The sequence below is a fragment of the Rhinoderma darwinii genome, chromosome 1 (assembly GCF_050947455.1).
Source record: "Rhinoderma darwinii isolate aRhiDar2 chromosome 1, aRhiDar2.hap1, whole genome shotgun sequence".
Lineage (NCBI taxonomy): Eukaryota > Metazoa > Chordata > Amphibia > Anura > Rhinodermatidae > Rhinoderma > Rhinoderma darwinii.
Window position 1 is genome coordinate 405,533,988 of NC_134687.1, and position 12,415 is coordinate 405,546,402.

The 12,415-nt window shown below is 43.8% G+C and overlaps 1 protein-coding gene across 11 annotated transcripts in view; it reads left to right on the forward strand.

The window, feature by feature from the left end:
- The window catches only part of RNF212B (ring finger protein 212B), a 416,496-nt gene that overhangs the window by 235,995 nt on the left and 168,086 nt on the right, over positions 1–12,415 (forward strand). For all 11 annotated transcript variants that reach the window (XM_075828893.1, XM_075828895.1, XM_075828891.1 and 8 more), the window contains one exon: positions 7,684–7,717. In XM_075828893.1, coding sequence (XP_075685008.1) covers positions 7,684–7,717 — 34 coding nt within the window. The remainder of the gene's footprint in view (positions 1–7,683; positions 7,718–12,415) is intronic.

The window sequence follows — 12,415 nt, forward strand, 5'->3', positions numbered from 1 at the left end:
TCGCCAGCAATGATGGTTACGAGAATGAATAGTTTGGAAGAGAGTTTTTGATTCAATGTGTTGACTCCCAGGGTTGTCTTTCCAACCAAACCTAGGCGCTGGGGTTTTTTGGCTTGTAAAGACACAGATGCACAACATGGCCAGCGAGGCCGCAATATAAGCAAAGTCCAGAGGTGCGCCTGCCCTGTTTCTCCTGGACTGATAATTTTAGTCAGTCTACTTGCATCAGGACCTCGGGCCAAGCAATAGAAGCAGGAAAGAGGGGTTGCTGAAAGTTGGGCGCCAGTCTAGGGCGCCGACGCTCCTGACGACCCTCGTGAGATCTCTCCCCCAGCCTTATGTCTACCCGAGTGGCAAGCAGAATCAAGTCGTCCAAGGCAGAAGGCAGGTCTCGAGCAGCCAGTTCATCCTTGATCTCGGACGACAGGCCATGCCAATAGGATGCCACGAAGGCCTCATTGTTCCAGGATAGCTCTCCTGCCAGAATCCGGAACTGGATCGTATACTCGCCCACGGAGGTGTCCTCTTGATGAAGGTTGAAGATGGCCGTGGCTGTCGATGAGACTCGCCCAGGCTCCTCAAAAACAGTTTGGAATATTCGCACAAATTCCTGGAAATCTTGGGTCTCGGGTCCCTGACGTTCCCAGATAGGATTAGCCCATGCCAGGGCCTTGCCAGTCAGGATGGATATGATGAATGCGATCTTGGCTCCGTCCGACGGAAATGCTTCGAGAGTGCAACGGTAAAATGAATGTGGCATTGGTTCAGAAACCCCCGACAAACACTGGCGTCTCCATCGAACCGAGAGGGCAATGGCAGCGAGAACCGAGGATCTGGACAGGAACTGCCTGGAGGAGTAACAGGAAGATCGGCTTGAAGGACTTGCATAGAGGCAGGAAGAGAAACAACTGGAGTCCCTAGCTGCTGCGCCATAGAGTTCACTGCCACAAGGAGCTGATCCTGCCTAGCTCGGAGATCCAACAGATCCGCCTGCATGGCTTGGGAGGGTGCCAAGCCCTTGAATTGACCAGCGGAGTCCATGCCCAGAGCGTACTGTCACGTTGCAGGGTGTGGACCCACTGGGCCATGCCGCGTAGCGGGATGGCAGCTGGCCAAACAGGTAAGTACAGAGTTCAAATAGTTCAGCAAGGGTACCTGAGGCAATCGTAGGCAGTAATGAGGCAGGCACGTCCAGGACCAGGCGGCGGGAAGACGTCGGGTGAGGCGTAGCAAATCAAGCGTAGACTGTAGCACAGTATGACAACAGCACAGCACGGCACTAGAACTGGCTAGCACGGAAACAGGATACGGGATACAGGAACAAGGTACACTGGGAAACTGGGAGACCATAAGCACGACAAACTATGGGTAACAAACAACGCTCTGGCAAAGAGCAAGAGGGCAGAGCCCTTTTTATAGCCCAGGGCATCCTGGGCTATATTGCAGACTTCCTGCAAAAATACGCGCACTGGCCCTTTAAGACCGTGCATGCGCGGGCGACCATGCATGCGCAGACGCGCTAGCCCACCAGAGACACTGGAAGTCCGGAAGTGAGTGCCGGCGCCTCACATGAGGACGACGCTGCAAGCAGGTAAGATGTCCATGGCCACGGCCGTCGGGGATTAAGGCAGAACGACGGACCGTGGCCATAGACGTTACATTGAACATGTAGCCTCGATTACAATTAATGAATTATTATTTAGGCCACACCCCTGTTTACATGTCACGCCCCCTATTTGCATGCTACGCCATTGAATTAATATTTATCCCCTGAGCCTGCTGTATACTACTGTATATAATATAGCCCCTGACACTGCCCCCACACAATATATTGCCCCCATAGTGATCCCCACACAGTATAATGCCCCTATAACTGCCCACCACACAGTATAATGCCCCTATATCTGCCCTCCACACAGTATAATGCCCCCTATAGCTGCCCTCCACACAGAATAATGCCCCTATAGCTTCCTCTACTCAGTATAATGCTGCCATAACTGCCCTCCACACAGTATTATTGTCATGACGCGGGGTATTGACCCACTGGGCCGTACCGCGTAGCGGGATAGCAGCTGACCAAACAGGTATAATGCAATGTCTATAGTTCTGATAGGGTACCTGAGGCAATGTAGACAGTAGCGGTGGTTTCAGGCTAAGATGAGGCTCTGACAGTAAACAGACACCCGGCAGGGTGCGACACAATGGATGCAGCGGAGGGCACAACACGACTCCAACTCTTGAAGGCACAGAGGCACGGGATACAGGCAGCAGGAACGGGAAAGACTGGGAACTGGAAAACACTAGGCGACCATTTGCAAGGACAAACTTAAGGTAACACAACAACGCTCAGGCAATGATCGAGAGGGCAGAGCCCCTTTTATAGGCCAGAGGCATTCTTGGGCTTCTTGCAGCTAATCTGCAAATGTGCGCGTACTGGCCCTTTAAGGCCGCGGGCGCTCGCACCCTGCGGGAGACAGTGTACGGACCAGGAAGTGAGTGCCAGCATCTCCCAGGAGATGCCGTCGGTAACTCACCTGTCAATGGCCGCAGCCGTCAGAGGGTAAGTCAGGACGACGGTCCGCGGCCATAGACGTTAGTTATGCCCCTATAACTGCCCTCCACATAATATAATGCCCCTATGGCTGCCCTCCACACAGTATAATGCCCCCTATTGCTGTCCTCCACATAGTATAATGCCCCCATAGTTGCCTCCACACAGTATAATACCCCGATAACTGCCCCATAGCTGCCCTCCACACAGTATAAAGTCCCCCATAGCTGCCCCACACTATATAATGATCCACAGGTGCCCCCCGCACAGTATAATGCTCCCAGAGCTGCCCCCACACAGCCCCAATAGTGCCTAATAAAATACATACTCTCCTAACCCTGTTCCAACGACGAGTGGAGGAGATCCCTCGGCTCCTCCGGTCTGTGTGGCTCGGCGCAGATTGGCGCGATGACATCACTGCCTGTCTGCGCCGAGCCTTGAGCGTCTGGCGATGCATAGTGAATAGTAGAGACGGTTCCGTGCTCTACCATTGGATTCAACTGTATCTGTGTCCTGAGGACACAGATACAATTGAAACCAGGGGAAAAAACAAAATACGCAAGATGACGTTGGTTAATTGCGCTGAATTTCGGTTTCGTTTTTTTTTTTTATCAAGTAGTAAAAATATAGTAAATAGAAAAAGAAAACAGTGTAGTGGAAGTCAATAGCTCAAAATATATTAGACTGAAATTTAGACGAGTGTTCCAACAGACACTCACGCCAGGAACTTTATCCAGCATCCTAATCAGGAGATTTCATACCGATCTATATATATAGAGAGAGGAGAAATAACACACAGACGCTGCTGGTATTCTCAAAATACTCCTCTTGGGGTTTATTGCCAAATTCAATAACAATAATATCATTCAAAGGGGATGTAGGCTTGAGGTTAACCAATCAGAGGTAATGTGACAATATTTCTTATTCAGCCAATAGCAGACCATAGGAATATTTCAAATACATAATTAGAATTCTTCATTAAAATGCTGACATCAGGTAACACCTGGAGACAAACATAAAATGGGGTGTTGTTAACTGTTCTTTCCCATGAGAGAGTTTGTTGCGATAACGAGAAACAGTTGCATTTTATGTCTTGGCATTCAGCCAACCCGCTCGCATGGATCTATGAAGGCCACACGTTGAACACATAAAGATAACACATTTCTTTGAGACTCGAGCAGAACTATGTAGAGGAAAGGTCATTAAAATAATGGAGAATACATATTTTAGTAATTCGGCATCCTGCTTGATAATTCATAATGTAATTTAATACAGAGAATATAAGCAAATAAACCATCCTTCACAAACTCCCCTTTTCCTCATATTAAATTATAGAAATGATATATTATGATTATAAACCTCAAACAATATATCAATAGGGCCACAACTAATAATATAATGCCATCAACATTCTCAGGTTTGGGTATAGGGTCCCACTAGTGCATTGACAAGTCCTGTACATCGTCATCCTCATCTGTCTTCTGCTCTTCACTGACTGTCGCCCTTAGGGTAACCCACACAATTGTGGAGTCAGACTGTACGGTGGTGTCCAGTGGGGGATTTATTATTACCCTCCTCCTGGTCACTTACTTATTAAAACACTTGGATGCTGCTAACGGGTTCACTCAGGTTTTTGGTCTTTGCTTTACTTTGAGCTTTGCTGATGTCATCAGGACTTGGCTTGGTCCTTCTCATCTGTCAGACACCGTCTCTTTTAGTATACATCACTGGGCTGTACTGTGCGCCTGGGGTGAGATCCCCCGTAGACGGGGGTGGAGTTTTATTGAGACTACCACAAACCCTCCGCATATGTCCTCTTCCTCCGACAAGTTACTTGTCTGCATGGCTGCTTTAGAATTGTGACACTGCCGTCAGTTCATGACAATCACGTTGTATTGGCTCAGGCTGCACCTGCCGCATCTCAGTGATGGAGTTCATCATGTTAAAGTATTTTAGTTGTTACTAGCACTTGCTGGGGACCCAACCCTTATCAATTGTTAAAATAAATACTAATCTGGTGATAACATCTACGTATAAAAATTGTTCTAAGTACATACAATAACAATGTCAGGCCCTTAAACTAAATCAAACACACACCTTTATATAAGAAAAACTTCTCTGTCTCAATGGACAGGGCACCTAGAAAATGTGTAGTTACTGGCTACATATTATTTGCACTTGGTGTTACACTTTTCAGCAGGATTTGTACCTTGATCTGAGCTGATTACCTGTAACAGCTCCTACTCACAAAAATATACACAGATTCCATATGTTTATCTGACAAGTGTCTCAAACCAATTTTTTCTTACTCTGATTTGTATTGCATGGGAAGGTCTCTCAAGATCCCTTCTCTTCGTGGGAGGTGGGTATGATAAGGTTGGCACCGGTCTGTCAGGACTGTTCTGTAGGCAAATCAAACAGCTCTAACAGAATTTAGCAGCAATAGCTGTAAAACCTGGGACATACCAATTAGATCTTACCAAATCAATCCTTGCAGTCTTGGGGGCATATGTGAGGTCACACACCATCAATGCAAGTGCCATCAAGAGTGCCTTGGATGCTACAGGTTTACCTTCCTTTATCCGTCCACATTCTGTTACAATCTGGTTCTCTCGCCTTCCGCTCCCAGTGAGACACTTCCTGTGGACAACAGTCTTTTTCATTGCATAATCATTAATTTATCTTTATCAGATAATTCAGTTGAAGGAAAAACATTAAAAAATAAAATCTTTACATTAAAAGTTCACATTTAGCAGTAACTAGAAGTGATACATTCAAACTGATTTTTCTTTTTATATAGACTGCACAGAATTTTCTGCTCTAAAATTTTCCTTTCACAACAAAAAAATGTTTTCAAATGGAAATATTCCGCTGCTGTACCTTTTATCTGATGCATGCCGCCAATAGTCCAGTGCTAAGGCACGCTGGTCTAGAACTTTACATAAAACTTAACCTCAGTATTTAATATTCCCACAACACTTCTTGAATACCATTATTAAACAAACTAACTTTGGAATAACATCTGGAGAACTTCTGATATCTTACCATTGTACATTTACCAGTTCAATACCAGTTCAATACTTGGGATAAAAACTATTCCCCTGTCATTACACACAACTTCTGCAGTGGGGAAAATACTGGCCACCCTGAGAACAAGTCTACACATACGAGCACATTTTCATACACACCTACCTCAGGTAGTTGTATGTTCTGCAGTCGCTGGAACAGGTAATCTGGCCGGGTGCACTTTTCATAGGTACCTTTGCTGTTTTACCTGTGTCATGCCGTGCGCACATCATGCAGGCTGCTACAAACCTAGTGGTGGCATTATTGAGTCCAGGAACAAGCCAATTTACTGATACCTGGCTGCACATACTCTTGTTGTCATCTCTTGCTCTCTCAATTGGCTTACCCGATGATCCAACAAACATCCTACTACCAATGGGCCCATAATTGTGGGCAATGCCAAAAGCGTACCTAGAGTCAGTGTAAATGTCGGCCGTCTTACCTTTTGCCAGGTTACAAGCCTTAGCGATCACCTCCAGCTCTGCTCCTTGAGATGAACAAGAAGGTAAAAGTTTTTTTGGATAATTTACCTTGTGCCTTGTATCCTGTCTTGTACATACTGTATATAATCAAGTATCTCTACATTACAGATTTACATTGGAAACCCATGTCACATATAGAATAGGTAGAAGGGAAAAAGGCTGGCACTGTTGAACCAGAATCGCTAGTATAATTGGAGTATAACAAATGGTTTTCGTATCCTTGCTGATTGTAGCAGCTGAGTTGCCCCGGAGGTGCTCATCGACCAGTATAGCACAAGATAACTTGAATAAGACAAAGTAGAAAATGTCGAGGCACTCACCGGATTGTCAACAAAACTTCTTTATTCCAAGATCTCGGTCAGGATGTGGAATTAGCCTACGGCCGTTTCACCTGCATACACGCTTCCTCAAGGCCCTGGCGTCACTTCCTTTACCTGCCTTTTTATCCACATGTCAGTACAAACTATTATGCAACAAAATACTAAAAGACAGGGAAATACACAATATATAATATAGTGAAATGATGCTTCATAGTTGTATCAAGCTAAAATAACTATGTTTATATTTATTCGTTACATTTAAAAACAAAAAGATTTTTGACCGAGATCTTGGAATAAAGAAGTTTTGTTGACAATCCGGTGAGTGCCTCGACATTTTCTACTTTGTCTTATCCATGTCACATATAGATAGACTATTTCAAAAGGGTGGAGTTTTATTTTTCCACATTCATCTGATAATCCAGAACACTTATAAATCCCACCCCCATCATGTCCTGTAAATACCTGATTAATACAAAAACAAACAAATAATTTTACTAAAATCTGGCATAAAATCAACAATGTTCAGACAATTTTTGCCTCCACATCTAAATCTGTAAAGACTCATCTGTGTGTGAAGTCACCTCGGCCTCTGCAGATTTGCTGGAGGGGGATGATCTCTTACACAATACCTCATATTGGGTGCTGTGCTACAGCACAGCATACACCATCTACACAGAAAAACTCAAAGTCTGGGTTACTGTCATATACATTTAATCTAGGTTACTCATTGGGGTCTCATATACATTTCGTAGACCTAGAACCAAATTATTTAATTCAAAACAAAATTGTACCTGCTCAGTCCCCTCACTACTCCCTCCTATATATATATATATATATATATATATATATATATATATATATATGTATATATATACATGTATGTATGTATATATATATATATATATATATATATATGTGTGGAAGACAAAAGAAAGAGATTGTTAAAACTACAGTCATATTGAATGACTGAACACAGTGAGCAGGGATTTCGATCAATACATTTATTTATTAACAAATTATTCTGAATATTCCCCACAATAAATATACACATTTATGCATAACTCCTTCTGTTTAATAACATAGCATTTTCAATGTGACTGGCTCCATTTAAAGAACAGGTATAGTAGCAATAATAAATGTTTTTTTAAAACAAAAAGCAAGTCAACATGTATTTAACATAATTTTTGGTTAGAAATTCACAGGCCAGATGTATTCTACTGACCATTATGTCACAAAGAAAAAACTAATTGGAATATATTTTCAGGTTCACCTATGTCTGGACACAGCATGTCCTATCGGTAAGTTATTTACTGATGAACTTTGAAAAAAATAACATTTTGTCACTTTTTGTCAGAGTCCTCCTTAGGGGTGTGCAACCTGTGCAAGTGCACGTAGGGGGCGCCACTGGGCTCTGCCTCTACTCTTTGCTCTGCTCTTAGTTAAAGAGATAAAAGCAGAGGAGCAAGAGAAGAGGAGGAAGCTCCGCCCACAGCCCGTCCTGTAAGCCTGTGAGCAAGGAGGGATGGTGAGTGTCTAATGTCTATGTGTGTATATGTGTGTATACAGTATGTGTCTCTGTGTTTGTATGTGTATATGTTACAGTGTGTGTGTGTGTGTGTGTGTGTGTGTGTGCGTGCGTGCGTGCGTGTATGTGTCTGCATGTGTTTATGCCCCTTTGTAAAAGTGTGTGTTCAATATTATAGTAGAACAGATAAAATGAAGATATCTGTGCTGCCCCCTATATACCCTGCTGCCCATTTATACCTTGCTGCCCCTTTTATACCCTGCTGCCACCTATATACCCTGCTGCCCGTTATATACCCTGGTAACCCTTATATACTCTGCTACCTCTTATATACCTTGCTGCCTCCTCTATACCCTGCTGCCCTTTATATACCCTGCTGCCTCCTATATATCCTGCTGCCCCTTATATACTCTGCTGTCCCTATATACCCTGCTGTCCCTATATACCCTGCTGCCCCTATATACCTTACTGCCTCCTCTATACCCTGCTGCCCTTTATGTACCCTGCTGCCCCTTATATACTCTGCTGCCCCTTATATACTCTGCTTCCCTTAAGGGAAACACCACATTTTCATATATAGTAATCCTTAAAAAAAATGTAACCAATTAATTAATGGAAATAATATTTTTAAAGTGTATCTCCAGTTTGGAAATGCATTGCATGATATACACTACCGTTCAAAAGTTCAGGGTCACTTAGAAATGTCCTTATTTTTGAAAGAAAAGCACAGTTTTTTTCAATGAAGATAACATTAAATTAATCAGAAATACACTCTATACATTGTTAATGTGCTAAATTACTATTCTAGCTGCAAACGTCTGTTTTTTAATGCAATATCTACATAGGTGTATAGAGGCCCATTTCCAGCAACCATCACTCCAGTGCTCTAATGGTACATTGTGTTTGCTAACTGTGTTAGAAGGCTAATGGATGATTTGAAAACACTTGAAACCCCTTGTGCAATTATGTTAGCACCGCTGTAAACAGTTTTGCTGTTTAGAGGAGCTATAAAACTGACCTTCCTTTGAGCTAGTTGAGAATCTGGAGCATTACATTTGTGGATTCGATTAAAATGGCTAGAAAAAGAGAGCTTTCATGTGAAACTCGACAGTCTATTCTTGTTCTTAGAAATGAAGGCTATTCCATGCGAGAAATTGCCAAGAAACTGAAGATTTCCTACAACGGTGTGTACTACTCCCTTCAGAGGACAGCACACACAGGCTCTAACCAGAGTAGAAAGAGAAGTGGGAGGCCCCGCTGCACAACTGAGCAACAAGACAAGTACATTAGAGTCTCTAATTTGAGAAATAGACGCCTCACAGGTCCTCAACTGGCAGCTTCATTAAATAGTACCCGCAAAACGCCAGTGTCAACGTCTACAGTGAAGAGGCGACTCCGGGATGCTGGCCTTCAGAGCAGAGTGGCAAAGAAAAAGCCATATCTGAGACTGGCCAATAAAAGGAAAAGATTAATATGGGCAAAAGCACACAGACATTGGACAGAGGAAGATTGGAAAAAAGTGTTATGGACAGACGAATCGAAGTTTGAGGTGTTTGGATCACACAGAAGAACATTTGTGAGACGGAGAACAACTGAAAAGATGCTGGAAGAGGGCCTGACGCCATCTGTCAAGCATGGTGGAGGTAATGTCATGGTCTGGGGTTGCTTTGGTGCTGGTAAAGTGGGAGATTTGTACAAGGTAAAAGGGATTTTGAATAAGGAAGGCTATCACTCCATTTTGCAACGCCATGCCATACCCTATGGACAGCGCTTGATTGGAGCCAATTTCATCCTACAACAAGACAATGACCCAAAGCACACCTCCAAATTATGCAAGACCTATTTAGGGAAGAAGCAGGCAGCTGGTATTCTATCTGTAATGGAGTGGCCAGCGCAGTCAACAGATCTCAACCCCATAGAGCTGTTGTGGGAGCAGCTTGACCGTATGGTACACAAGAAGTGCCCATCAAGCCAATCCAACTTGTGGGAGGGGCTTCTGCAAGCATGGGGTGAAATTTCTCCCGATTACCTCAGCAAATTAACAGCTGGAATGCCAAAAGTTTGCAATGCTGTAATTGCTGCAAATGGAGCATTCTTTGACGAAAGCAAAGTTTGAAGGAGAAAATTATTATTTCAAATAAAAAACATTATTTCTAACCTTGTCAATGTCTTGACTATATTTCCTAGTCATTTTGCAACTCATTTGATAAATATAAGTGTGAGTTTTCATGGAAAACACAAAATTGTCTGGGTGACCCCAAACTTTTGAACGGTAGTGTACATACATACATACAAGTACATACATATGCCTCTGTGTGTATTTATCTTTGGGTATAGTTATCTATGACATTATCTGTACTCAGAGAGTTATCACTGTGTTATCTGTGGTGTTACATAGGACTGCAGGTAACACTACTACATTATCTGTATTCAGAGAGTTATCACTGTGTTATCTGTTGTGTTACATAGGACTGCATGTGAAATCTAGTACATTATCTGTACTGTGTATATATGTGCCTGTGTGGGTATATATGGGTCTGTTTGTGAATGCGTCTTTGTGCTTGTATATATGTGCCTGTATGTCTATATATGTGCCTTTTATGTATTTGTATATGTTCCTGCCTGAGTATTTATCTGTGTGCAGGGGCGTAGCTAAAGGCTCATGGGCCCCGATGCAAACATTCTTACTGCCCCCCCCCCCGCAAACTTCTCATAGCCGACGGTCCGCAGCTTTCAGCTGCATCGCTGGGTCTCCTAAGTGACCCAACAATGCAGTACTAGCAGCCGCGGCATCACTAAGGTTGGGTTCACACACCCTATTTACGGACGTAATTCGGGCGTTTTAGCATTGAATTACGTCCGAAAATGCGTCTCAAAAGCGTTGGCAAACATCTGCCCATTCATTTGAATGGGTCTTACGATGTTCTGTGCCGACGGTCATTTTTTTTTACGCGCCGCTGTCAAAAGGCGGCGCGTAAAAAAGACGCCCGCGTCAAAGAAGTGCCTGTCACTTCTTCAGACGTAAATGGAGCAGTTTTCCATAGACTCCATAGAAAAACAGCTCCAATTACGTCCGTAATGGACGCAGCGAAAGACGCCTGCACATGTATTTACGGCTGAAATTACGGTGCTGTTTTCTCCTGAAAACAGCACCGTAATTTCAGCCGTAACAGACGCTGCCGTGTGAACATACCCTCAGGGCTTAAAATGTCAGGGGAAATAGCCCCAATACATATGTGTCCGCCCAAAAAAAAGTGTGTATAGGAGACAGCATAGCATATTTATAGCACTACGACCCTATAAACTATGGATAGGATTAGATACAGTGGCTCAGCAGACAGTATCACACATGATAGTATTAGATACACAGGCTCAGCAGACAGTATCACACATGATAGGATTAGATACAGTGGCTCAGAAGGCAGTATCACACATGATAGGATTAGATACAGTAGCTCAGCAGACAGTATCACACATGATCGGATTAGATATAGGGCCCAGCAGACAGTATCACACAAGATACGATTAGATACAGGGCCCAGCAGACAGTATCACACATGATTGGATTAGATACACAGCTCAGCAGACAGTATCACACATGATTGGATTAGATACAGGGCCCAGCTCGCTGTCATTGCGTCTCCAGCGCTGGACCCAGGATAGGTAAGAATAATAATTTTGCTTCTCTATGTGTTACTGATTATTTTTGTGTGTTTGTGTTTTTTTTACAGGTTCGGTTGTTGGACTTCGGATTCGAGGACTTCAATGACGGCGTTTTTTTTATTCTCAATAAAATGGTTAATGAGGGTTGTGTTTTTTTATTTCAAGAAAATATTTTTTCTATGTGCTTGTATCTTTTTAAACTTTATCACCGCCTTAGTAATGGCCGCTGGCTGATTGACAACCTCCATTACTAAGGCGGGGCTTAATGTTAGCCGGTGCAGAGGCTACACTAACCCCCATTATTACCCCGGTACCCACTGCCACCAGGAGTACTGGGAAGAGCCGGGTACGAACCAGTACCCGACCATCTGTAGTGACGGGCAGGCACCGGAGCGGCCGCAGGCTGGTAGTATTAGGCTGGGGAAGGCCAAAAAGAGTGGCCCTTCCCACCCTTGTAATGCTGCCTGCTGCTGCTGTGTTGTATCTGGCTGGTTATGAAAATTGGGGGGGACCCCACATCGTTCTTTCCAATTATTTTTTATTTTTTATTTTTTTAAATGACGTGGGGTCCCCCCCATTTTTCATAACCAGCCAGATACAATAAAGCACCAGCAGCCTAGTATTACCAGGATGGGAAAGGCCACTGTATCTGGCCTTTCCCCTCCTGATAATACCAGCCTGCGGCCACCCCAGTGGCCGACCATCACTACAGATGGTCAGGTACTGGATCGTACCCGGCTCTTCCCAGCACCCCTGGTGGCGGTGAGTACCGGGGTAATAATGGGGGTTAGTGTTAGCCTCTGCATCG